This window comes from Dendropsophus ebraccatus, chromosome 5 (assembly GCF_027789765.1).
Source record: "Dendropsophus ebraccatus isolate aDenEbr1 chromosome 5, aDenEbr1.pat, whole genome shotgun sequence".
NCBI lineage: Eukaryota > Metazoa > Chordata > Amphibia > Anura > Hylidae > Dendropsophus > Dendropsophus ebraccatus.
The window spans coordinates 47,497,451-47,523,331 of NC_091458.1; the positions used below are offsets into that span (position 1 = coordinate 47,497,451).

The following is a 25,881-nucleotide window of genomic DNA, read 5'->3' on the forward strand; positions in this document are numbered from 1 at the left end:
CGCCATGTTAATAGATCAGGGCTTCCCAAGCTTTCCGTAGAACCCTGGCAGGCCGCATAGTGAAAACAAGGTTGTAGGGGTCTCTGAGGGGGAACAATGTTTTAGTGACTTCCCCAAGCTATAAGTGTTGGTACTGCAGTTCATACTGTCACATAAAGATGTGCATATTTTACTTATTGAAATTTTTGTATGTCACAAATAGAGATAATCTATATAAGACATGTATGAGGCGATTACACCATCATTTTTTGTTAGGCAAAAACCCAACATTTAGCAGGATGAAATGTGTAAGGCGTCAATAACTCACCCTTATTACTGTGCTTCCGAGACATCTTTGGTAGCACTAGTGAAGGAGTCAAAAGCACAAAGAAGTTTTCTTGTTCACACACTTCGCTGTGATGAGATGTCAAGACTGGTGGAAAGTCTGGGCCGGCTGCCAGGAAGGTGCATAAACGCTTCTTACACCAGTTAGGCCAGGTTCTACCCCCACGTCTTGCTGGACACTGAAAAAAAAAAAAAAAAAAAAAAAAAAAAAGAAATAAGACATCAGTCTATTTGAGTTCTAGACAAGACGGCTACTTTTGACTTTAACCAGCAATATTCAAGATTAAGAAGTTGACAAAACCCAGGAGGCAAAGCATACGCTACTCACTCACTGCGCCCTAGTCCACATACTTTCATCACCATAATGGAATTATGTTCCAATTTATCCTTGTAAATACTATTGGTACCATATATCTTACCAAAGAACTCCATCATAAGTCAAGGTAGTCAGACAGTGGCTATATTAAGCACTGCGAGCTGTGCTGCTTCTATGACTACAGAGTTACTGAAACAGAATAGCCAACAGTGATATGCAGTTTATGCACCTCCAAGTAAAAAGTTACCGTCATTTGGAATAAATTTGACATGTCCAAAGCTACCGATCGCACTGGGTCTCACACCCAAGACCCGCAAACGCTAGATACAGTGAGGGGAGTGCACGGCAGAGCACTCCAGTCTTCGGCCAGCAGGGCATCAGACTCTTTTGCTCTATTATAATGTAATGAAGAGGTGTCATCTAATTCGACTGACAGCCAGGGAGAGATGAGCATGGTCGCTGTATCTCAGGATCGCAGTAACGTTTAACATGTCTGACGACTTGTAAAAGTTACTCCAAATAGGACAGTAACGCTTTAAAAGGGGTTGTCCCAGATACACACATTCAGGGATGTTACGGGCTTTGGGGTACACAACAGTGATTTATACTTACCTGTCTTGCGCCGTTGCAGCTTCCCAGGCAGCCAGCTCTTTCCACTGCTGTGGGTGTTTCCACAACATCCTCTACCGTGCTGATTCCACTCAGGATAGATTCTATACTGTCTATGCTGACTGGCCATTTCCTGTGGAAGCGCACGTCACCAGATAATGTCAAAATGATAGCAGTGGCAGAGTGGGCGACCTGGGAACCAGCAGGTACAGTGGAGCAGGGTGTTCAAATATACAAATATTTATCCCTGACAACCCCTTGTAAGGGGTATTCCAGAGACTTAAGACTTTTTTCGCTATTACATTGCTTTAATACTAATTAATTTTTTAATTTTTTTTTGTAAATATTGTGTTACTTTGTAATATAACCTTGTTTTGTTTTTTTTAAGTATTTTTATTTACCTATACACTTCCACACTTCGGTGTTTATGTCAAACTGACCGGCTATTCTGCTGCAGTTCCTGAGCCCCTGCTTGGTTCTAGCACTGATGATACGCGTTATGTTGAGCAGGGTTTGTTCCATCCATATACTGGGTGTCCAGCACAGTCCGGAGCAGTTACGGCTATCACCACTCGCTGTGCTAGAAGCAAAGCAAGCAGTAATAGCAACCTCGATCGTGTCAAGCAGCCTCCACGCTGGGCAGCGCTAACACAAAGCAGAGGAATCAGGAACTGCAGAAGAGAGCCCTGCAGTCTCTGAAACAAATGCTGGTGGCAGCAGAGGGAGCCGTGTCACCCCTTACTGCTGCCACTAAGTGTTTTATCTCCGGAGTATCTGTTGTCCAAATTGGGGTTGTCCAAACTGTTCTCAGCTTCCTGACCACCTCTTGTGACTCTAAGGGCCCTATTCCACCGGACGATTATCGTTCAGATTATCGTTAAATCGTTCGAATCTAAACGATAATCGTTCGGTTGAAATGCAGTTAACGATTAACGACCGAACGAGAAATAGTTGATCGCTTTATAAGACCTGGACCTATTTTTATCGTTGCTCGTTCGCAAATCATTCGCATTGAATAAGACATCGTTCGGTCGTTCGCAATAGATACGAACGCAATAGCGAATAAATAGCGAAGAAGAAGCGATCGCAATTACGATCATAAGTAACGATTATCGTTCCATGGAAATGAGTGAACGTTTTCAGGTCTTTCGCAATAGCGGTCGTTTGAGATCGTTAATCGTTAACGATTATGCAAACGATAATCGTCCGGTGGAATAGGGCCCTAAGAGTGCAGGACAGAGTCTTCAATCTCCAGGTGCAGGTCCCAGAGGTGCCTAATGCTATTCAGTGAGTGATCCAACTCTCGATGTGGAAAAGTTTAAAAACATATTTATATATATATGCGCTAGACTATAATACAGCATAGGTGCTTCAGACCAATTAATCCCCATTTTATACTTTGCATGAAGTAAAGAGGGCAGACAATGTGACACTATTGCTACATGTGAATGAACCATAACAGATTACACTTGTGTAATAATATAATATTGTAATAAAAAGTACATTTATAATACTTTTCACAATCAGCCGATTTTTGTTTTTGTTTTCTGCTTTTATAGTGATAACTGAAGACCCAGAAGTTTTTTGGGAAACCAAGGGATTGTTTCAGTAAGTGCTAAGCCGACGGCAGATAAACAGCGGGCAGGCCCCGGGAGACTCTGCAGCAGTTCTGCTATGTAACAGGATTGTAGTATCCAAGTAATCACAGCGCGCTTTACCAGTCGCCAGGCGAAAGAATAGCAGATTTCACAAAATATGCTGCTAAAACTTACCAGAAATCTGCTACTTAAAGGATTTCAAAAAACCACCACTGGAGATTTATCAGAGCGCTGTATTTTACTCCCCGGCTTAAAACAACAAAGTCGACGTCTTGTGGTAACATCTGGCTAATTGGCTTTTGAGTAAAGCCGTCCCTAAACAGGCTATTTTCAGCTTGTTGATCGAGGGCTGGAAAAGAAGCTTGGCAGGAATATCAACTGCACTGCTAATGCCATTGTGAACATTGATCTGTAACATGGTACAAGGCACCTGAAGCCTGGGCACCCTGGCACCTGGAATAAGAGGATGTACTCTGGCATCGTTCTTCTCTCATGGTACATGGCCACCAGTCTGACATTGCCACAACTACTTTTTTTTGCTATAATCCATATGATGGATTTTAACATGAGTATTCTGCACCACCTGGCGGACAGCCCCATTACAAGTATGGGCCCAAGGATGGAGATCAACGCAAATCTGGGAGAAAAGTGCGTTACTACACACATCTTCTTGCTTGTTCCCAGCAACGAGACCCTGATCCATCAAAACTTTTTTTTAAATGACAAAAGTTTTATTAAATAAGACGGGGATGAGGAACCTTGGGCCCTCCAGCTGTTGCAAAAGTGTTAGATAGTGTTTAGAGCTTATGCCAGAATATGGGGGTCACAGAGGTAACATCCAACATCTGACAAATTGTACGCATGAGCTCTATTCTAGTTAATAGGACTCATGCACAGAACTCTCCCAGGGTGGACGATTGCCTTGGTAACCTGGATCTTCTGGCGTCAGCTGCTGACCCGTAGTGACAGCTACCCTTTAAGATGACATGTAAGGCCACTGTGACACATCCCCAGTTGCAGTAACATCCTAAAGTATTTAGTATACAGAGAACACCATTAAAGATGCAGCTTAATCTGCAGGCATCAACCAGACCACTGCTTTTAGAGCAGAGTGGTGGTCAGTAACCTAGACAACCTGGCGTCAACAATGTGAGAGTTCGGCATATCAGGAGGAGGAGACAAATGTGTTAAATGAATGTACTTGATATTTAATTGTATTATCAATATTTGGTTTAACTATACTAGCTGAGATGGGAGTACCCCTTTAGCCTCTCCTCAACTAGGAACCAGCAATGACACTGTAAGCTTTACCACCTAACATTTTGAGCCTGCTACTAGACCTGACTAAGCTTTGCCCAAGGCCAATAGGATATATCCGCAGTGCAACTAAGTGACTTTAATAGAATATATAGTAGTAACCGTAGTAGTTCCGTCATGGAGGGGGGGGCTAGCTTATGGTGTACGGCCCAAACATAATGTGTGTGCCACCTTAGGTGTATGGCCCGCCAAATAAGTGACTGCAGGATCACACTAGAACAAGGTCTGTATCCATTGAGCAGCGCCCCCACTCCACATACAGGTCTGTATAGGAGCTGCATTAAAAAAACCTATTTTTAATACCATTTCCAAAATGTAAGTCTATGTATACCTCTACTCCAGTGCATCTAATAATACATTTTCCATTGTGTGTTTACCTGGGCTCCATACAACAATGTGAACGTGAGGCCCTCTCTTTGGGTACACAGCTCCCACATGTCAGCTTTCTCCAAGCTTCTTTTCAACAAATGGAGATTTAATAAGTGTAATTGGTCCCTAAGGGGCTTGCATCTATGTACTCTGGGATGTTAGTGGATGGAGCCTGAGAGTCACAGCTGGATTATACTATGCACGGTATATACACTGTACAGTCATTGCTTATAGGCTTGTTTCTCCCGCTTTATTGCTTTACTGCAATACAGAAATATTCACAACCAACCTGCAGGACTACATGTACAACACCGCAATCGCACCGCACCAAAATCCTCACCATGTAGGCTAGATTTTCAACTGGGGGTATACCTGTTGGTACTTGGGATTAACAAAAAAAGAGGTAATACAAAGTAGAAATGCATTACATACATAGAATTTATGCTCTCCAGTGTTCCCCAGAGTTGGCCTAGACTGATAAGGAAATGAATATATGGCCTTTTCGAACACACTGGCTCTATGGGAGTAATATGCAGTATTTATAGGGAACCATTTACACAGCATCTTTGAGAACAGGATTCTCATCGGAGCCCTTCTAATTACCAAGGCTAGGTTCACACTGCGTTTTCAGTATCTGTTTAACGGCTCCGTTTTTTTTTTTTTAACGGTCAAAAAAGTAGTGTCAATAGTACTTTATTGTGCGTAAAAAAAAAAAAAAAAAACGCATCCGTTTTGATCTGTTTTTTTTTTTTATAATGGAAGTCAATAGAAAAACTGATCAAAAACAGATGCACACAAATGCATCCGTTTTTTGCAAAAAAAACGGATTCGTTAAACAGGTGCTGAAAACGCAGTGTGAACCTAGCCTTAAAGGGGTTATCCAGCGCTACAAAAACATGGCCACTTTCCCCCTACTGTTGTCTCCAGTTTGGGTGGGGTTTTGAAACTCAGTTCCATTGAAGTAAATGGAGCTTAATTGCAAACCACACCTGAACTGGAGACAACAGTAGGTGGAAAAGTGGCCATGTTTTTGTAGCGCTGGATAACCCCTTTAACCTTAAAATGTAAAAGGTGTTTGCAAAAATTAATTATAATCCAACAGTAACTAAGTGATTGAACATAACATCAAATCTGCTGCTGATCCGGTAAATGTGAATGTACTTAACTTGCAGTGCTACGCTGTTTATGAAACTACCATTAAATAGGGGTAACACAGATTACGTAAAAATGCTGACTCGGCTGTTTGCCACTTCACCTCCAGCCACCACAAGCGAGCCTGGGGGTTCTTATTCTCAGAATGGGGATGACACTGTAAAGGATGTACAATTTGGCAGAGAATACTCTCTTCTTCATCTAGTGTTCATTCTTTGTTTTTTGTGGCAATACCTATGATTATGGCCACTAATACATTTCAGCATCAGTGGCCGCACTCGTGCAGTTATGTCTCTATTGTCTTATTGTGTATGGCTAGTATCACCACTTGCGTGTATCACCTACGCAAATCAATCGCTGTCTTCAAAGGCATACGCCTTAGGCCTTATTCACTGTTATTGTGGATTTGCAAGTACTGGCAAGTTTAGGGCCCATTCATTTCTATTGGGCTATTCACAGTATCCCTAGAAAATTGGACATGTGTTTGTTCAGACCATAATGGCGGAACGGATTAGCCAATAGAAGTCTATGGTATCTGTATTTTTACAGCTTAATTTAAATCCTCCACCTTCACATTTTTTCAGTTCTGAAAAGTTACTAGATGTGTCATTAAGGCCATAGTCTATAAGCCATCCAACTTAGTTTGCTATAGTATTGCACACAGCAGAATCTTGTACTCCTGATGCTGCTGCCGCCGCCGATATATTACCCACTAATGTAGCTTGGAAATAAGTGGGAAAACGCAATTTAAAAAAAAACAATCCTAATAGGAAATATAAGGTCTTTTGGCTTTTAACCCTATTATTCCGTATATGCACTGATATGGAATAACCCTTTAAGGATTCAATCCCCTTCTACAGGGAAGCAGCTGGATTTCCAGCATCAGATGAGCAGATTCTATACAGATCAGCCATTAAATGTATATGGACTACATGTAGTAAACACTGTTATTCAGCGCATTTCTTCCTGCAGGGAAGGGGGTGATGAGAGTGAGGAGTTGTTCAGCCTTGTGCTCCCTCCACCCCTAAACTCCCATTCAATAAGCAATGACTGGGAACACATCGCTCCTGTCTGACTGAGCAGGAAAGCTGAAACCGGAGGCACAGACTGCCCGGTTGCACAAAGGCGGCTTGTCTACCCCCGGCCGTCTACCTGAAAATAATCCCAGCTGTGTCACTGGGGCTAAAACAGGTTCAAAAGGGAAAGCAACTTTCCCCAGCCTGCTATCTGCTGGAATGCCCAGTGCGTTTTGTGCCCAGACTACAGAATATTTACTACCGACAACACGGGAGGAGTCCGCTACCCTGAAGGGTTAACCTTCAATGACAGCTAGTAGAGTATATGACAGAAATCTATTCCAGAGGAGTTCACAGTGGAGGATCTTGGCAGCCGGCGTCCCTTGTCTGCGTGGCAGTCTGCAGGAAAGTAAAGCAAGGAGTTGTGATACAGGTACACAGACAGCCAAGCAGAATAAAGGATTTACCTAAGGTCACACAAAGGATGAGGCTGACGCAGGGGCAGCCTTCTCCATATTCTGTGTCGTAACGGAAGAGACTTGGAAGGCTTTGAAAAAGATCCAAATAATAAACAGAAGACAACTGGAATTATTACTGTACAGCCCAGCTGTCTCCTAGGAGGACCAGATTACACCGCTCACAATATATCTGCTCAAAGGAAGGGGCCTAGTGAGAGCCCACTAATCACAATCATGGTGGCGGGCTATGACATCATATCTACTGGGGACATGTATAAGGTCCTTCTTAAAGGGGTTATCCAGCGCTACAAAAACATGGCCACTTTTCCCCCCTACTGTTGTCTCCAGTTCAGGTGCAGTTTGCAATTAAGCTCCATTTACTTCAATGGAACTGAGTTTCAAAACCCCTCTCAAACTGGAGACAACAGTAGGGGGAAGTGGCCATGTTTTTGTAGCGCTGCATAACCCCTTTAAAGGTCCTGGTTAAAGGTACTCCTACTGGTACCTTTTGCAATCCAGCTGCAAAGTAAACATTGCGACATTTGTTTTCCAATGCCAGTGGATTCCTGGATTCCCACACCACATCAGGTGGTTCATATGACCCCCCCCCCCCCAATGACATTCAATGGGGGGGGGGGGGGGGTCACCGTCTCAGCCAGCAAAACCTCCTATATGATTAAACTGAACGGAAGGTTCCACACAAGCTTTTAGGGTCCTATTCCAAGGGCCGAGCAGGGCCCGATCAACGAGGTTAACGAGCACCGATCTGCTAGATCGCCGCTCGTTTACTGGGCCTATTCCACGGCCCCGATGTCCCTGCAGCCCTCGCTAAATGATCATCGTTACCGATGTTCTTGCAGCCCTTGTTTCATACATTACCTGTCCGGGCTGCAGGTCTACTCCTTCTCTCCCGGTCCCGGCCAGTGATTGGCTGAGCGGTCTGTCAATTTAGATAGCCCCGCTCTGAAGCTGCTGCGGCGCGGGACCAGGAGAGAAGGAGAAGACCTGCAGCCCAGACAGGTAATGTATGATGTTTTGAAATTGTTGGTTGCCGCAGGGCTCTGCTATTCCACCGTAGTGATGCGCTGGTGGCGAACGATGATTTTAGGTTTGAACCTAAATGAACGATCAGCTGTTGACACGATCGGCTGATCGTTCGCTCTATTCCACGGAGCAATAATCGGCCGAATTGGGCCATGGAATAGGCCCTTTAACAACACAGTTACTGATTATATTATACAGATCCTGCCACACATATAGGCTAGGTTCACACTATGTAAAAACAATGGGCGTGTTTCATAACAATTGTTAAGAAATAGTCATTTTTACATACTGTGAACCTAGCCATATAATGGATTAGATCAGTGCTTCTCAAACTATTTCTACTGGAGCCTCACCCAACCGACCAAGGCAATGCCTGGGCCTCACCAGACTGACCAAGAGGGTGTCTGGGCCTCACCATCTGTGGTAAAAGTCCATTTAAAAGCTCAAAATAATGCTAGGGCTGCCTTTCATCCATCTCCCAAGCTCTATATACTAATAAAGAAAGTACAAAATCAATTAATGTTAAAATGGAGATTTTAGAGGAATGTGCAGATCATAGTTAGTTTTGTAAAAAACTGGCTCCTTAGCTGGGCCTCACCGGTGAGGCCCACCTCACGGTTTGAGAAGCACTGGATTAGATAACAGTTCAGCCTCCCCAGAAGCATACTTGCAGTCGCATAGCTTCTAGTTAGTAATAAAATGTATGGATGCAGCAGAGCTGGGATGAAACAGATGACCCTGCTGGAGTAGTTGTGATGAGTGAGCATTTTAAGGGCAAAATTTTAAAAATCCAGGAGTACTCAATACAATGCTTCATTAAATCAAACTTTTTTTTTTTTTTGGCTAAAGGCGATCACATATAATAGCAACCAATATATGCACTTCTCCCACTTTTTTCAATGTTGCTGTAGAGAATGTAATATTTTATTCTAATAAAGTGGACACTGAGAAAGGAAGACACCTGTCTTAAACCACTGGAACATGTCTTGGAATCTGAAGCATTTCCTCCTGGCCACCTAGTCAGTCTTCTGGATCCTTATGAAATAATATTATATAACTCGTACTACTAGTAAACCCGCAAGTCCTAGGTGAATGAAATGTACAGTATAACTTTGCAGATGCTGAGAAGGCAAATTCCATAGTTTTATAGCGACTACTAGGAAACCTTCCTGTATCCGGATATTATCCTTCCTTCCAGCAGTAAAAGGCTGGTGTCCTGCGCGGCAGGGCTAGGCAGGCGGTGGGTAGGCAGCTCTTTCATGCCTGGGTTCACATGTAGCGGGAGAGTGCCATGAGGCCAAATGCATGTGTTTTACTATGAAGCAGCGTGGCTGATGGCATTCTCACCTGTGTACATATATGCCAAAACAATTAGGTATGTTCACACTGAGCAAATCAGGCAGAATCCCGCAGCTGAACTTCCGCCGCGCTCAAGTGTCTCATTGCCCGTCTATGGGAGAGCACACGCTCCTGTCGCGGCTCTTCGCTCAAAAAAGTGACATGTTACTTCTTTGAGCAGAGAGGGGAGGGGAGGAAGCGGACACGTGCGCCCTCTCATTCACTCACTGTAGGACACGGAGCATGGCGGGATTGCACCATATTCGAGCAGAGTGAACATACCTTTAATGCGGAGATGCCCTGCACTACCCTACAGTAAACCCACTAGTCAGAGGACAGATTGGGTTTGCCTTCTAAAATTCATAAAGCAAGATGAAGCAAAAACATGGGTGAACAGCTCAGCAGCCATAAATTGAGATTTTTATTGCAGTAAAGGTAGTCAGGGCTGTCACAGTCTCCCAGCCTAGCATGAAAGGCATGTATATAACTCTATAGGAAAAAAGACTGTTGATCCTGACCTGCCCCCGTATTTATGAGGGAGCTGCCAATGTCACCCAGACAGCACATGCAGAAAAATACTGACATTTGGGCACTGGTTACCATCATATGGCATTCTGAACATGTTAAACTGAAGGAATGATGGGAGTTGTAGTTTTGTAAAAGCAAACAGAGGTTCTGGAAGATTGAGTTCTGTCATGAACCAGTCATGTGATTTATGCTGTCACCTCCAATAGCCGGGTACGATAGAGGAGAGATGTAATATACAGGTTCACTAAATTTGGAGCAGGAGGATATTTAAAGTGACTCTGTACTCACAATCTGACCCCCCCCCCCCCCCCCCCCAAACCACTTGTACCTTCGGATAGCTGCTTTTAATCCAAGATCTGTCCTGGAGTCCATTTGGCAGGTGATGCAGTTATTGTCCTAAAAAACAACTTTTAAACTTGTAGCCCCGTGCCCAATGGGTGTGGCCTACATTGTGTATGCATTAGGCTGGCACAACCTCTCTATCCCTCCTCATCATTAGGAATGTTCAAGGCAGATTGTCTCCTATTCCTCACCTGTGTCAGCCCGGCACATGGGCTGGATGGTTAAGCACCTGTGCAATGTTTAGACAGAAGTAAATGTTCCAGCGGCATTCCTAACGATGAAAAGGGTGGGGAGGAGGGACGGAGGGGTGGTGCAAAGTTAGGGCACAGATATTCTAAGCTGTCAGTCACTGTGCACGAGGGAGGTAAGCAGCACTCTCATCCTCTAAATGTTCGGCCTACAGCTATAGGGTATGACTTGCACAGAGTACGCTCCTCAGTGTTAGGCACTTGCACAATTCACATAGGAGAGTCCAGTACAGTGCCCCACATAGGATAAAACCCTGAGGCTTCAGTGAACCTTTTTTTATTTGGAAAAAAAAAATGCACCGATTTCCTGTAATTTTCCCATCCCAGGCTAAGACATTCAAACATTTCTGCATTGCTTACATTTTTTTTTTTTACATCTAGGAGGGACAGATGTGGGCAAATAGTCAGAGCAGGAGAGAGACACGTTCATCGACGTACGAGCCAGGAAAAATTGCATACACTGGCATTAGGAACCTCACCCCCCAAAAGCCACGTAGTATAGCCCCCCCCCCCCCGCCTCTGGCAAGTCTGTACTGTGTCTACAGCATCTTCTCTCTATTCAGCTCTGAAACCAAACGTCTATTTGCATGTGTTTCCCTACACAGCCGCTCTGTATGCAGCCTAATAGGTTTTCCCCTTCATGGAAAATATTTACTTATTAATATTTTCAGTGTCCAGGCTTAGATCAACAGAGAAACAAGAACGCTCTGCTTAAAAGGGAAACAGTCAGCAGGATCCCCCACCCTGATACACAGGACAGCAGTCAGCAGGATCCCCCACTTTTTAACTACTGACAGGACTTCCCAGTTATACTCAGGCCTAGTTAAAGGGTAAAGTGGTTTCCTCTCAAAAAATGAAGACCCCCCACTGATTACTAAAATGAATGTGAATGGAGCAAAAGTGTGCACTTAAGTACACTGTACTGTTTTTGGATATAATACTAGCTGCATAAAAAACAAAACAAAAAAACTTTATGTAAAAATACTTAAAGGGAACCATTCACCCCGTGGCCCCCGGCAGAAACTGACATACAGTGACATAAAGGTCAATATACTTACCACATCGCTCCCGGTCCCGTCCCGAATCCCGTTGTCGACACGGAGAAATTGAAGATTCTTCTTCTCGCGCCCATTATGGTAACGAGCGCCGCCGGGTCCGAAATCCAGCCTTCTCCCCGCCTCCGACACTTGATTGCCGCCAGGTCCTCTTCCTCCTCGTCTTCTTTCTTCTCGCCGGATCCCGCGCAGGCGCCGTGACAGTCGTTTTCGGCGCATGCGCAGTTCACAATTGAAGCCGCTCCGCAGCTTCACTGTTTACTGCGCGTGCGCCGATTGGCTCGAACACGTATCCTGTTTACCGCGCAGGCGCAGAAGAGGTGACGGGACCATCGCAGCGGCGCCTGCGCGGGAATTCGTCAGAAGACTGAAGACGTCAATCAAGTTCCAGGAGGCGTGGATGGCCGGCGACGAGAAGAGGACCTCATGAATAAGTTGGACTCGTCCGTCGTTTCCTATGGACGTTGGACTCATCTCAGCTCATTACCATAATGGGCGGGAGAAGAAGAATCGGCGATTTCTCCGTGTCAACAACGGGATCCGGGACGGGACCGGGAGCGATGTGGTAAGTATATTGACCTTTATGTCACTGTATGTCAGTTTCTGCCGGGGGCCACGGGGTGAATGGTTCCCTTTAAATTGTAAGCAAAGACTTGAGCTACGGTAAAAAAAAAGAAAAAACTAATAAAACTCACCAAAAAAAGGTGGCTTTAGAAATAGTAGCAAGGAGAATGGATGACAGCTCACACAGGCTGTGGAGGGAGAAGAGAGCAGATACAAGGCAGTCTGCAGGAGAGATTCAAACAGCTTCAAGTACAAAGAGAAAATAGAGCTCATACACTAATCTGCAGAGGCTGTAAAAGCGAAAATAAGCAAAAATTCTAACAGAATTGTACCATAAAAAAGTACAAATTAAGAATAAAAAATGCTTTTTAAGTGTCTATAACCTTTTATGAAAGGTCCTTTATTTGACAGTCAGTCTATGGTATTAAACTCAAAGCAAAAAAATTGGCTGGTAATTCACATTTGGTAAAATTTAAAGTGACTCCGTACCCACAATCTGTCCCCCCCAAACCACTTGTACCTTCAGATAGCTGCTTTTAATCCAAGATCTGTCCTGGGGTCCGTTCGGCAGGGGATTTATTGTCATAAAAACAACTTTTAATCCGGCAGCGCTGTGTCTAACGGCCGGGGCTTACATCTGTATATGAATTAGGCTGGCACCACTTCTCTGTCCTTCCTCCCCACCCTCCGCATCATTAGGAATGATCCAGGAACATTTACTGCTGTTTGAGCTTTGCACAGGTGTATTAACGATCCAGCCCATGTTCATTATACACACAGGTGGGGAATAGGAAGCAATCTGCCTGGAGCATTGCTAATGATGAGGAGGATGGGGAGGAGGGAAAGAGAGTCTGCCAGCCTAATGCATATACAAAAATAAGACCCGGCCGTTAGACAGCGCTGCAGGATTAAAAGTTGTCTTTATGACAATAACTGCATCCCCTGCCGAACGGACCCCGGGACACGTCTTGGATTAAAAGCAGCTATCTAAAGGTACAAGTGGTTTGGGGGGGGGGGGGGGGGGGGGGGGGGGTCAGATTGTGGGTACAGAGTCGCTTTAAGTCTTCCATTTCCATCAATCTGATGCAATGTATGTGGGAACTTGTTGCGGTCACTTTACTGATCCAGTCGAGTCCCTGCAGCCACCTGAGGCCATTTACACCGAGAACAAGAAGCGGCAACAAACCAACCCGCACAAATAGGAAAAAGCATCAGTCACAAAAGATATCGTCACCGATCGCTCACAGAATCTACGGCGCTTTCTATAAATATAATAGGATTCTTCTTGCGTGCATACAGCTCCTAATGATACATCATTATGTAGGAACAAAAGTAGCACAAATGTCAATACCATCTCTGAATGACGGCGCCGTCTGGGTGTAAACAGTAGTCACTCAGGCTATTTCAGGTCAACTCTGTTTTAATCTACAAACTTGACATCCATTGTACCATAGAGTTTATTCAATTCCAGATTGATCGAAGAGCGACAACCATCTTGCAGCACACACACACAGATGTCCATGGCTAAACAGGACGCACCTCAGGGGACAGTGTTCTCCAACACAGCCACCCACTACCACCATGGAATGATGGGAGTGGTAGTTCTGTAACAGCTGGAGAGCACAGCCCTAATGGCAATTACATAGATTTATTAGCACAGGACTAAACCTATTCTATACACTAGTGGTCATCCACCTGTAAAGCTACAACTCCCAGCATAGTCCCAATGGCCACCGACTATACGGGCAGCTCAGACGTTATAACTGTGCACCAGCTGCAGCCTAGAGGTTGCGGACAATCACCGGGTTAGTAGACAACAGTAAACGTCATGACTAGAAAGCAATGCAAGAGGTAAAGTCTTCTCCCGACTTCTCAGCACCCCAGCTCCCCGGCCCCTGGAATTTGACCAGTCCTGCTGTACAGGGAGTTACCTGCCTACAGGGCATAGAACATGTGAGATCAACACACATGAGGACGCACCTAGAACATACCTTGGGACAGTGTTCCCCAGCCTGCGGCTCTTCAGCTGTTACATAACTACAACTCTCATCATTCCCTGACAGATTTTAGCATAGTCACTAGCCAATGATGATCTGGGGACACGGTTCCCCAGCCTGTGCTTTACTAGCTGGTACAAAACTACAAATCCCATCATGCCCTGACAGCCTCCTGCATAGTCACCACCGAGTGATGATCAGTGAAGATCTTAAAGAGAATGCACCATTGGTTACTGTGCTTTGGGGTTTTTTTTTACCATTACGGATCGGTGGCGGTGCCGGGTTGTCGGTGATGCTGTCGTTTTTTGAACTCCCCCCCCCCCCCCCCCCCCCCCCCCCCCCCCGGTTCCTCAGCACGATGCTGATCTATTCCCAAGCACCCGCCCAAAGCACTGGGGGTAGGCTGGCTACCCCCAAGTGTGGCAATCTCTCCTTCCCTTTGTGATGCAGCTTCATCGATTCCCATTGCTCCAGGCCGGTGCTCGGGTATAGAATGGCGCTGTGCCTCCCCGTGCCGGCATCCATCCATTAGGGTACTCCGGGCTGGGGTCATTTTTAGTTTACAGCTGGGGAGAGGGCGGATATAAAGGCCGCCGGTCACTTACCTCCCCGGTTCCATCACCGGGGCCCTGATCGCGCTGCTCCGTTCTCCTGTCCGGCTGCCACTCCCATGTCTGAGAGGTCTAAATCATTGTTCCCCAACCTCCGGCGGCATCCCAACATTGCAGCCTATAGAGAGAGGGGAAAACCAAACCCCCTCCCCAGCATAATAAATGGCAATGCCCACAGGTCTCCGGGTACTGACAGCAGGTGTCACCCCCAGGGATCAGCTAGAAAGATACCAGTGTTCCTAAACTTATCACTTGTTGCAATTCTACAACTCCCATCATGTCCCGATATATTGTCCTGGATCATTACAGGCTGGGGAATAATAACCCAGATGATCACTGGCTGGTGACTATACTGAAGGCTGTCTGTGCACGATGGGTGATGTAGTTCTGCAACATCAATAATCAAGATCATCACCACCGGCCCATGACAAAAGCTGCCAGGATATGATGGGAGTTGTATCTCTGGAGAGTCACAGACTGGTGACCGTGACCAAGACCATAACTGACTGGTAACTGAAGCTTGTCACTGCATGACGGGAGTTGTAGTTTTACTATCTGTGGCTGAGGACTATGCTGAAGGCTGTCAGGGCATGATGGGAGTTCTGTATCAGAGAGCCACAGGCTGAGGGGCAGGAGGTTCACGTTCAGCTGTGTAGGCACAAAAGTGGAGAATCCCTCTAAGATCTTGTGACCCCCACAGAAAGTAAGTGTCAGCGATACGGCGTAGGGGGTCACACCTCAGCGATACGGCGTAGGGGGTCACACCTCAGCGATACGGCGTAGGGGGTCACACCTCAGCGATACGGCGTAGGGGGTCACACCTCAGCGATACGGCGTAGGGGGTCACACCTCAGCGATACGGCGTAGGGGGGTCACACCTCAGCGATACGGCGTAGGGGGTCACACCTCAGCGATACGGCGTAGGGGGGTCACACCTCAGCGATACGGCGTAGGGGGGTCACACCTCAGCGATACGGCGTAGGGGGGTCACACCTCAGCGATACGGCGTAGGGGGGTCACACCTCAGCGATACGGCGTAGGGGGGTCACACCTCAGCGATACGGCGTAGGGGGGTCACACCTCAGCGATACGGCGTAGGGGGGTCACACCTCAGCGATACGGCGTAGGGGGGTCACACCTCAGCGATACGGCGTAGGGGGGTCACACCTCAGCGATACGGCGTAGGGGGGTCACACCTCAGCGATACGGCGTAGGGGGGTCACACCTCAGCGATACGGCGTAGGGGGGTCACACCTCAGCGATACGGCGTAGGGGGGTCACACCTCAGCGATACGGCGTAGGGGGGTCACACCTCAGCGATACGGCGTAGGGGGGTCACACCTCAGCGATACGGCGTAGGGGGGTCACACCTCAGGGATACGGCGTAGGGGGTCACACCTCAGGGATACGGCGTCGGGGGTCACACCTCAGCGATACGGCGTAGGGGGGTCACACCTCAGGGATACGGCGTAGGGGGGTCACACCTCAGGGATACGGCGTAGGGGGGTCACACCTCAGGGATACGGCGTAGGGGGGGGTCACACCTCAGGGATACGGCGTAGGGGGGTCACACCTCAGGGATACGGCGTAGGGGGGTCACACCTCAGGGATACGGCGTAGGGGGGTCACACCTCAGGGATACGGCGTAGGGGGGGTCACACCTCAGGGATACAGCGTAGGGGGGTCACACCTCAGGGATACGGCGTAGGGGGGTCACACCTCAGGGATACGGCGTAGGGGGGTCACACCTCAGGGATACGGCGTAGGGGGGTCACACCTCAGGGATACGGCGTAGGGGGGTCACACCTCAGGGATACGGCGTAGGGGGGTCACACCTCAGGGATACGGCGTAGGGGGGTCACACCTCAGGGATACGGTGTAGGGGGGGTCACACCTCAGGGATACGGTGTAGGGGGGGTCACACCTCAGGGATACGGTGTAGGGGGGGTCACACCTCAGCGATACGGCGTAGGGGGTCACATGACAGGCAGGCCCCCAGCTGCTGCCACCATCTCCTGACAGCACAGCGCCCCCCTCCGGTGCGGGCTCCCGCCAGCCTGCGCTCCATCCTGCCCTGCAGCATCCCGTGCCCTCCTCCTCCTCCAGCATCCCCGCACGTCCCCCGCAGCACGGGTGACAATAGCCCGGTGTACGGCTACACGACGCTCCGCGGCTCTGCTCCGCCACACAGGCCATGGCTCGGCACACAATTGAAATTCCGAGATTAGCATGGGAGCAGCGCGCGGCCGCCCGGGCCCAGCACCCCGCGCCACCCACACGGCAGCGGCGGCAGCAGCAGCAGCGGCGGCAGCAGCAGCAGCGGCGCCACCCTCCCCGTCCGTCCCGCGCACACATACCGTATGACGCCCGCAGGATGCTGCACACTGACGAACCGAGACTCCGGTGCCGGGTCCTCTGGAGCGGCCGAGCTGGAGGATTCTCTAACTAGGGGGAGCCATGGGAGTGGTCTGCGCAGGGAGTGGGCGGGGAAAACACGAACAACCAATCAGGAGGCCGCATTCCGATACGCGCACGGGAGGCGTGGTCGTCGAGCGAACAAAAAAAAATCATCGTAGTCCCACGGGCAAGTTTAAAAGAAAAGATGGGATTGGACCCTGTGTCCGGAAACGTACGAAGATTTCCGAGCGGAGACGGAGGGTGACGGAAATGGCCGAGGAAGAGGGGTCAACTCCAGGGGAAATAAGTGATGGAGCTGGGAGCTCGGATGGTCTCCTAGTAGTGTAAAGAAGCAGGACATTGTCAGGCTTGTCACCAGCAAGCTTCAGCTCTTATACCACTCCTATCATGTACTAAGTCCTCTGCATAGTCACCAACCAGGGATGATCTATTGTTCCCCAATCTGTGCCCTTAAAGGGGTTATGACACGAAGAAAACTCGGTCCATACTGATGCAGTGTATAAAATGACATACATTCCTAATCTACAAGCATTTCTTATAATGTATCATACGAAAGCTATAGACTAACGAATGCCCCCCCCCCCCCCATGTGCTTTGTTTTGACACCCTGTTGCCCTTGGTTACAGCCCACTGGGCAGCCACTAGGTTGGGTCACACATGCTCAGACCACCTGCAGCCTCCTGATCTGTCCCATTAGTGCTGGCAGTTGGTATAAAGCCCTGAAAACCTTTCACATAATTACCAGCCAACCTACACCTCCCATCATGCACTGCCAGTGGTCTGCATAGTCACCATCATCCCGTCATACTTTGATGATGTGGGTCCTTGTTCCCCAACCCAAGGCTCTACAGCCATTGCAGAACTATTGAACTGTCAGTCTTCCTGTACACACCTCTGCAGTGCATTAATTACATACACACCTCTGCACTGCATCCATTACACACACACACACACACACACACACACACCTCTGCACTGCATCCATTACATACACACCTCTGCACTGCATCCATTACACACACACACACACACACACACACACCTCTGCACTGCATCCATTACACACACACACACACACACACACACCTCTGCACTGCATCCATTACACACACACACACACACACACACACACACACACACACACACACACCTCTGCACTGCATCCATTACATACACACCTCTGCACTGCATCCATTACATACACACCTCTGCACTGCATCCATTACACACACACACACACACACACACACACACACACACACACACACCTCTGCACTGCATCCATTACATACACACCTCTGCACTGCATCCATTACATACACACCTCTGCACTGCATCCATTACACACACACACACACACACACACACACACCTCTGCACTGCATCCATTACACACACACACACACACACACACACACACACACACACACACACACCTCTGCACTGCATCCATTACATACACACCTCTGCACTGCATCCATTACATACACACCTCTGCACTGCATACATTACATACACCTCTGCACTGCATTCATTACATACACCTCTGCACTGCATCCATTACACACACACACACACACACACACACACACACACACACCTCTGCACTGCATACATTACATACACACCTCTGCACTGCATCCATTACATACACACCTCTGCACTGCATCCATTACATACACACCTCTGCAATGCATCCATTACACACACACACACACACACACACCTCTGCACTGCATCCATTACATACACACCTCTGCACTGCATCCATTACATACACACCTCTGCACTGCATCCATTACATACACACCTCTGCAATGCATCCATTACACACACACACACACACACACACCTCTGCACTGCATTCATTACATACACACCTCTGCACTGCATTCATTATATATACACACACACACACACACACACACACCTCTGCAGTGCATTCATTACATACACACCTCTGCAGTGCATTCATTACATACACACCTCTGCACTGCATTCATTACACACACACCTCTGCAATGCATCCATTACACACACACACACACACACACCTCTGCAGTGCATTCATTACATACACACCTCTGCACTGCATCCATTACATACACACCTCTGCACTGCATCCATTACATACACACCTCTGCACTGCATTCATTACATACACACCTCTCTGCGGTACATTTATTACATACACACCTCTGCACTGCATTTATTACATACTCATCTCTACATACTCACCTCTGCCCGGCATCCAATAGGCCCAATATACATTACATTTCTGGGCTCCATCACTGTTTTATGTTGTGACATCATCCAAAAGGTATTCTGACATATACCATGGTGCAGTCTTTGATAGACCAAACATGATCTACTAGTGATTGTGTGGTCTACACTTATTGTTTGCAGGACACAGGAAGCCGTCTATCACACCTTTGTGTCATGCAAACAAAACATATGTTCATGAAGCAGAACACATCCCCACAAGCCTGGTTTATTAAAGGGGTTGTGCCGTGAAGCAACATTTTTAAAATCAGATGTGTACTACATACATGTATGTAACGGAGGACAAATGTGCTGTTTTTAGTAAAGTAACTTACATCCCTGTACTGTTTGTCTCCCTCATAGGTTTAATAATTGCAGTCACTTCACACTGTGTAGGTTACTGCAGGGTTGGGGAACCACTGGCTTTGGGCCATTTGCGACCCCCATGATCTTTTGTTCTGGCCCCCTGCTGACAATGGAGGATACAATTAGGAAGGCTCCCCATCGCCAGCATTCAAACAATGCACAAGAGCAACAGAGCCGACCCACCAGTATGCACTGCTGTTCCCCATGTTAGCTCAATCTTGCACATGAGTGACCTTACCTACCTTAGGCTGGGTTCACACTATGTATATTTCAGTCAGTATTGTGGTCCTCATATTGCAACCAAAACCAGGAGTGGATTGAAAACACAGAAAGGCTCAGTTCACACAATGTTGAAATTGAGTGGATGGCTGCCATTTAACCCCTAGACGTAGGGTTACGTCAAGGAAGTCTGTCCCCAGCGGAGCGCGCTTCATAGGAGGTGGGGGCCGGCTGCAGTGAGCAGCCGGGACCTCACCGGTAATGACACGCTGCAGCGATCGCGCTGCCGCGTGTCATTAACCCCTTAAACGCCTTTTAAGGGGTTAATGACATGCGGCAGCGCGATCGCTGCAGCGCGTCATTACCGGTGAGGTCCCGGCTGCTCACTTACCGATCGGGACCCCCGCAGTGTGACTGCGGGGGTCCCGATCGTTGAAACGGACCGCCGGAGGTCTCTCACCTGCCTCCGTGCGGTCTGATCGGCGATCTGCTGCACTAAGCCTGCACAGGCAGGCTCAATGAGCAGATCGCCGATAACACTGATCAATGCTATGCCTATGGCATAGCAATCATCAGTGTAGAAATCAAACTAGTGTATGTAAAAGTCCCCCAAAGGGACTTCAAATGTGTAAAAAAAAAAGTTCAAAACACTATTACACTACCCCAAAACCCCTTCCCCAATAAAAGTTGAAATAACCCCCCCCTATCCCATTATATAAATAAAACATATAAAAATAAATAAATAGATAAACATATAATATACGGTAGCGGCGTACACGAAAAGAGGGAAAAAAGTGTGCGGATTACCGATTTTATGTTACATTATATATTAAAAAAAATCAATAAAAAGTGATCTAAACGTCCGATCTTCACAAATATGGTATTAATAAAAACTAGAGATCATGGCGGAAAAAATGACACCCCATACAGCCCCGTAGGTGAAAAAATAAAACCGTTATAAGCGTCACAATAGGCCCATTTTAATAATATTTAATTGCCCAAAAAAAGGATTTCATAAAAATATATATATATAACATTAGAGAATCTTTGTAACCTGCATATGGTTGTATTCGGGCTGACCTATAGAATAATAGTATCATGTCGCTGTTACCATATAGTGTATTACGTAGACACAGGAACCCCCCAAACGTTACCATATTGCATTCTTATTTACGATTTCACCTATTTATATCTTCATAAATAATATATTTGGAATTCCATCATACATGTTATGGTAAAATGAATGACGCCATTACAAAGTACAACTATTCCTGTAAAAAACAAGCACTTACATGGCCTGTAGATAGAAAACTGAGAGTGCTAGAGCTCTTAGAAGGGGAGGAGGAAAAAACGAAAGCACTAAGATCAAAATTTGCGCGGTCCACTGGGTCATTTTGGGCCTGGTCCTCAAAGGGTTAATGGCAAATATTTGCTGTTATTTTAAAACAACTGCTGTTATATTGAAATAATTGCCGTTATTTACTGTTATATGGCGGCCATCCACTCAATTTCAACATTGTATGAACAGAGCCTTTCTGTGTTTTTAATCCACTCCTGGTTTTGGTTGCAATATGAGGACCACAATACTGTCTGAAATATACATAGTGTGAACCCAGCCTAAGGCTGCGTTCACACTACGTATATTTCAGTCAGTATATGTATATTTCAGTCAGTATTGCAACCAAAACCAGGAGTGGATTAAAAACACAGAAAGGATTTGTTCACACAATGGTGAAATTGAGTGGATGGCCGCCATTTAATGGCAAATATTTGCTGTTATTTTAGAACAACGGCTGTTATATTGAAATAATGGCCGTTATTTACTGTTATATGGCGGCCATCTACTCAATTTAAACATTGTTTGAACAGATCCTTTCTGTGTTTTTAATCCACTCCTGGTTTTGGTTGCAATACTGACTGAAATATACTGACTGAAATATACGTAGTGTGAACATAACAGGTGCATGTATACTGAGAGATTTATCTGACAGATTTTTGAAGCCAAAGCCAGGAACAGACTATGAACAGAGAACAGGTCATAAAGAAAAGACTGAAATTTCTCCTCTTTTCCAATCCATTCCTGGCTTTGGCTTAAAAAATCTGTCAGAGAAATCTCTCTGTGTAAACGCACCATTACTCCCATGCCACCACATTGTTCAGTCAGTCAATGAGCAGCTGCATCAGTGCCCCATCTTAGATCGGCTGAGCAGGCAATGTGTTGTTCACACCCCAATCCTAGAAGTGTCTTCGGAATAGCAGAAGGAGAGCGATGAAGGTAAGTATAGCTTTTATATGTTTAACACCTGCCTCAGCGCATTAAAAAAAAGAACTAAATGCAATGTGTGTGCCTCTGCTTGTGTTGGACTAAAAATTTTAAGGATAAAACTATATTAACCTGGGCTGATTCCACCTTTCGTTTTCCAAAGAGTCTGTGAGGAATGAAAAGTGGAATCTGAGCCAGTTTCACTTTACACCATGTTTGATAAATCTCCCCTAAAGTTTATTTAAAATGCTTCTTTTTTATTGTCAGTCCAGAGCCGGTTCTGTCAGCTGTAACCCTGAATAATCTGAACCAGACAAGATTGGAGGGAAGCTCTGCCTGACAATCTCATGTAAAAGGCTCGGCTGCAGACGTCTCGGAGCTGCACCACCACTGCAGGCAAAGCTTTCCTAAAGGCCCTATTCCATGGAACGATTATCGTTCGTATTCGGCCGATATCGGCCTCTACGGACGATAATCGTCCGGTGGAATAGAGTGCAACGATCAGCCGACATCGTTCATGTCGGCTGACCGTTGCAGTCGCTTGTTTTTCAACATGTTGAAAAACAAGCGACTGATATAGCAGCGATCTGCTGCCGTCGCTCCGTGGAATAGGAGCATCGGCAACAGACGCTGCTATATCCTATGGGCTGCCCGGACGATCAGCGATCCCCCGGGCAGCCCCCCCGCAGCTCCCCGCCGCCCCCTCCCACACTCACCCGCTCGCTGCAGCCGCGTTGAATAGCGGCGGCAGCGAGCGGGGAACGAGGAGCAAACGAGCGCTGAGAGCACTCGTTTGCTCCTCTAAACGACCTGTGGAATAGGGGCATTAAGCAATTGTAGCTGTAAGATGTCTTAAGCATTAACATTCACCTAAATGGCCAGACCTTGGCTGATTCTTCCCGTAACAGCAAGCGACTATGACTCATTTTTTTCCTTTTCTTGCAGGTACAATAAATTATTTGATATATGGATTTCTGTCAATTGTAGCAGACCAATTTGTCACCATAGAAGCACATACATTACTCTTGCCATCAAAACAACAGACCCCCTTCCTTTCAATGTAACTCCACAGGGTTTATCAAACACCTTTAAGTCCCTTATATGTCAGATCCGGCACTGCTCCATAACCTCCATAGGAATCACGGAGTCATGCTGCATGTGTGAACAACACCTAACAATAGCCAGACTCTCAGTCTTTAGATGAGTGACACATTTCAGTTCAATAACATTGTTCCCGTTGATTCTAGAGTAGTTCTGCTGTGCTGTATAAGCTATTGCAAATCTCTAAGAGACAACAGCTATGCACAGAATGGCTTAAAGGGGTACTCCGGGCCGGGGGGTATTTTTGAGGATGGTCGGGGAGGGGATGGAAAGCCGGAGGACACTTACCTCCCCGTTACAGCGCCGGTGCCCGGACGAGGCGGGACCCTGCTACGACAGCTGATTGGCAGAGCTGCCTTGAGACATCACGTCTCATGCGGCAGCTCTGACTAGGAAGCGGCCGCGGGACGGGAGTTCCGGGCGGCGCGATCCGGGCATCGGCGCTCGAACGGGGGTAGGTAAGTGACCTCCGGCTTCAATTTCCAACACCTCTACGGCGATCCTCAAAAATACCCTTGTCCCGGAGTACCCCTTTAACCCTTAGGGGACACAGCCAGTTTTGGTGTTTATGACACGGCCACATTTTTCAAATATGACGTGTGTCACTTTATATATTGATAACTCTGGAATACTTTTACCGATCCTTGTGGTTCCAAGATTGTTTTTTTCGTGACATGTTCCACTTTATGTTAGTGGTACATTTGGGCCGATACCTTTAACGTTTTTTGTGAGAAACTCCAAAATGTTGTGAAAAATTGAAAAAAATTGCATTTCTCTAAATTTGAAAGTCTCTGCCAATAAGGAAGATAGTTCTACCACATAAATTATTGATTAATTCATATCTATAACATGTCTACATTATGTCGGCAGCATTTGGTAAACATGCTTTAATTTTTTTAGGATTTTAGAGGCCGTAATTTTTGAGTAGCAATTTTCAAAATTTTTGTGAAAATTTAAACTCGGAATTTTCTAGGGACCAGTTCAGTTTTGGAGCATACCCTAGAGGCCTGTATACTACAAACCTCCATAATTCACCCCATTTTGAACTCTTCTCCCTTTGAAGTATTCAAATTTACATTTAAAACAGTTTTTAACCCTTTAGGCATTTCACAGGAATAACTGCAAAGTAAGTGTGAAAAGTAAACATTTCCATTTTCTTTGCCGACATTCCAATTCAATTCTATTTCTTTCATACTGCATAGCTATAAAATGTGAAATGCAATAAAACATTTATTCCTCTGAATCTGCAGTTTTTACAAATACCCCATTTGTGGGCGTAAACTGTTGTGCGGTCCGCAACACGGCTCAGAAGAGTGGGAGCACCCTTTAAATTTTGGAGTGTGGATTTAGCTGGAATAAATGTAGGAGACCATGTTACAGTTACAGAGCCCCCCTAGTGCCGAGACAGACCCCCCCCCCCCCCCACAAGTGACCCCATTTTGAAAACTACACCCCTTAAGGAATGTAACAAGGGGTACAGTGGGCATTTGGACCCTGCAGGTTTTTCACAGTTGTTTGCAAAAGTGGGCCGTGAAAATGAAAAATCAAATTTTTCACACTTATACATTGGTGAAACCCCAAATTTTAAAAATTTCCAAAAGCTTGGAGGAGAAAGAGCCCCCCAATATTTGTAAAGCAATTTCTCCCGAGCATAGAAATACCCCATTAGTGGACGTGAAGTATTGTACGGGCGCACAACAGGGCTCAGAAGAGAAGGAGCACCTATGTCTGTGGGTGCACAGACGTTTACTGACACTAACGGACACTGACTGACACTGACGCTTACTAACGGACGCTGACACTGACGCTTACTAAAGGACGCTGACACTGACGCTTACTAACGGACGCTGACACTGACGCTTACTAACGGACGCTGACACTGACGCTTACTAACGGACGCTGACACTGACGCTTACTAACGGACGCTGACACTGACGCTTACTAACGGACGCTGACTGACGGACACTAAGACCTGCCTTATTACTGGGAGATCACGGGGAGGGGGTACTTTTTATTATATGTGTGTGTTTTACAGCATATGGATGCAGGCTCTGATCTGAGGGATCAGAGCCTGCATCCATGATCAGATACTGTGATTGACAGCTCTGATCACAGAGCTGTCAATCTCAGTATATAGCAGCATGTACCAGCGTCATTACACAGACGCTGGTACATGCTGCTGCAGCCAAGTGGGGTGGGGGGGTCACAGCAGAGATCGCTCCTTCCCTCTCCTCCGGGCAGCACTGGCTCCCCGGTCCCGCAACTCACTTTGAGCTCAGGGATCTGGGAAGCCAGTGCCGCCAGGAGGAGGGGGAAGGAGCGATCTCAGCTGTGACCGCCTCCGGTGAGTACCGGAACGGCGGCGA

The 25,881-nt window shown here is 46.7% G+C and overlaps 1 protein-coding gene across 2 annotated transcripts in view; it reads right to left on the bottom strand.

Moving 5' to 3' along the window:
• The window catches only part of SPATS2 (spermatogenesis associated serine rich 2), a 60,244-nt gene extending 34,748 nt beyond the window's left edge, over positions 1-25,496 (bottom strand). The window contains exons 1-2 of one of the 2 annotated variants that reach the window (XM_069970072.1): positions 17,244-17,351; positions 308-503 (exon numbers count right to left, since the gene is read on the bottom strand). In XM_069970072.1, coding sequence (XP_069826173.1) covers positions 308-332 — 25 coding nt within the window. In that variant the 5' untranslated portion in view covers positions 333-503; positions 17,244-17,351. Of the gene's footprint in view, positions 1-307; positions 504-17,243; positions 17,352-25,490 lie in introns of those variants that run through there. The other variant, XM_069970076.1, reaches the window with a different exon arrangement.
• Between the last annotated feature and the right edge of the window lie 385 nt (positions 25,497-25,881).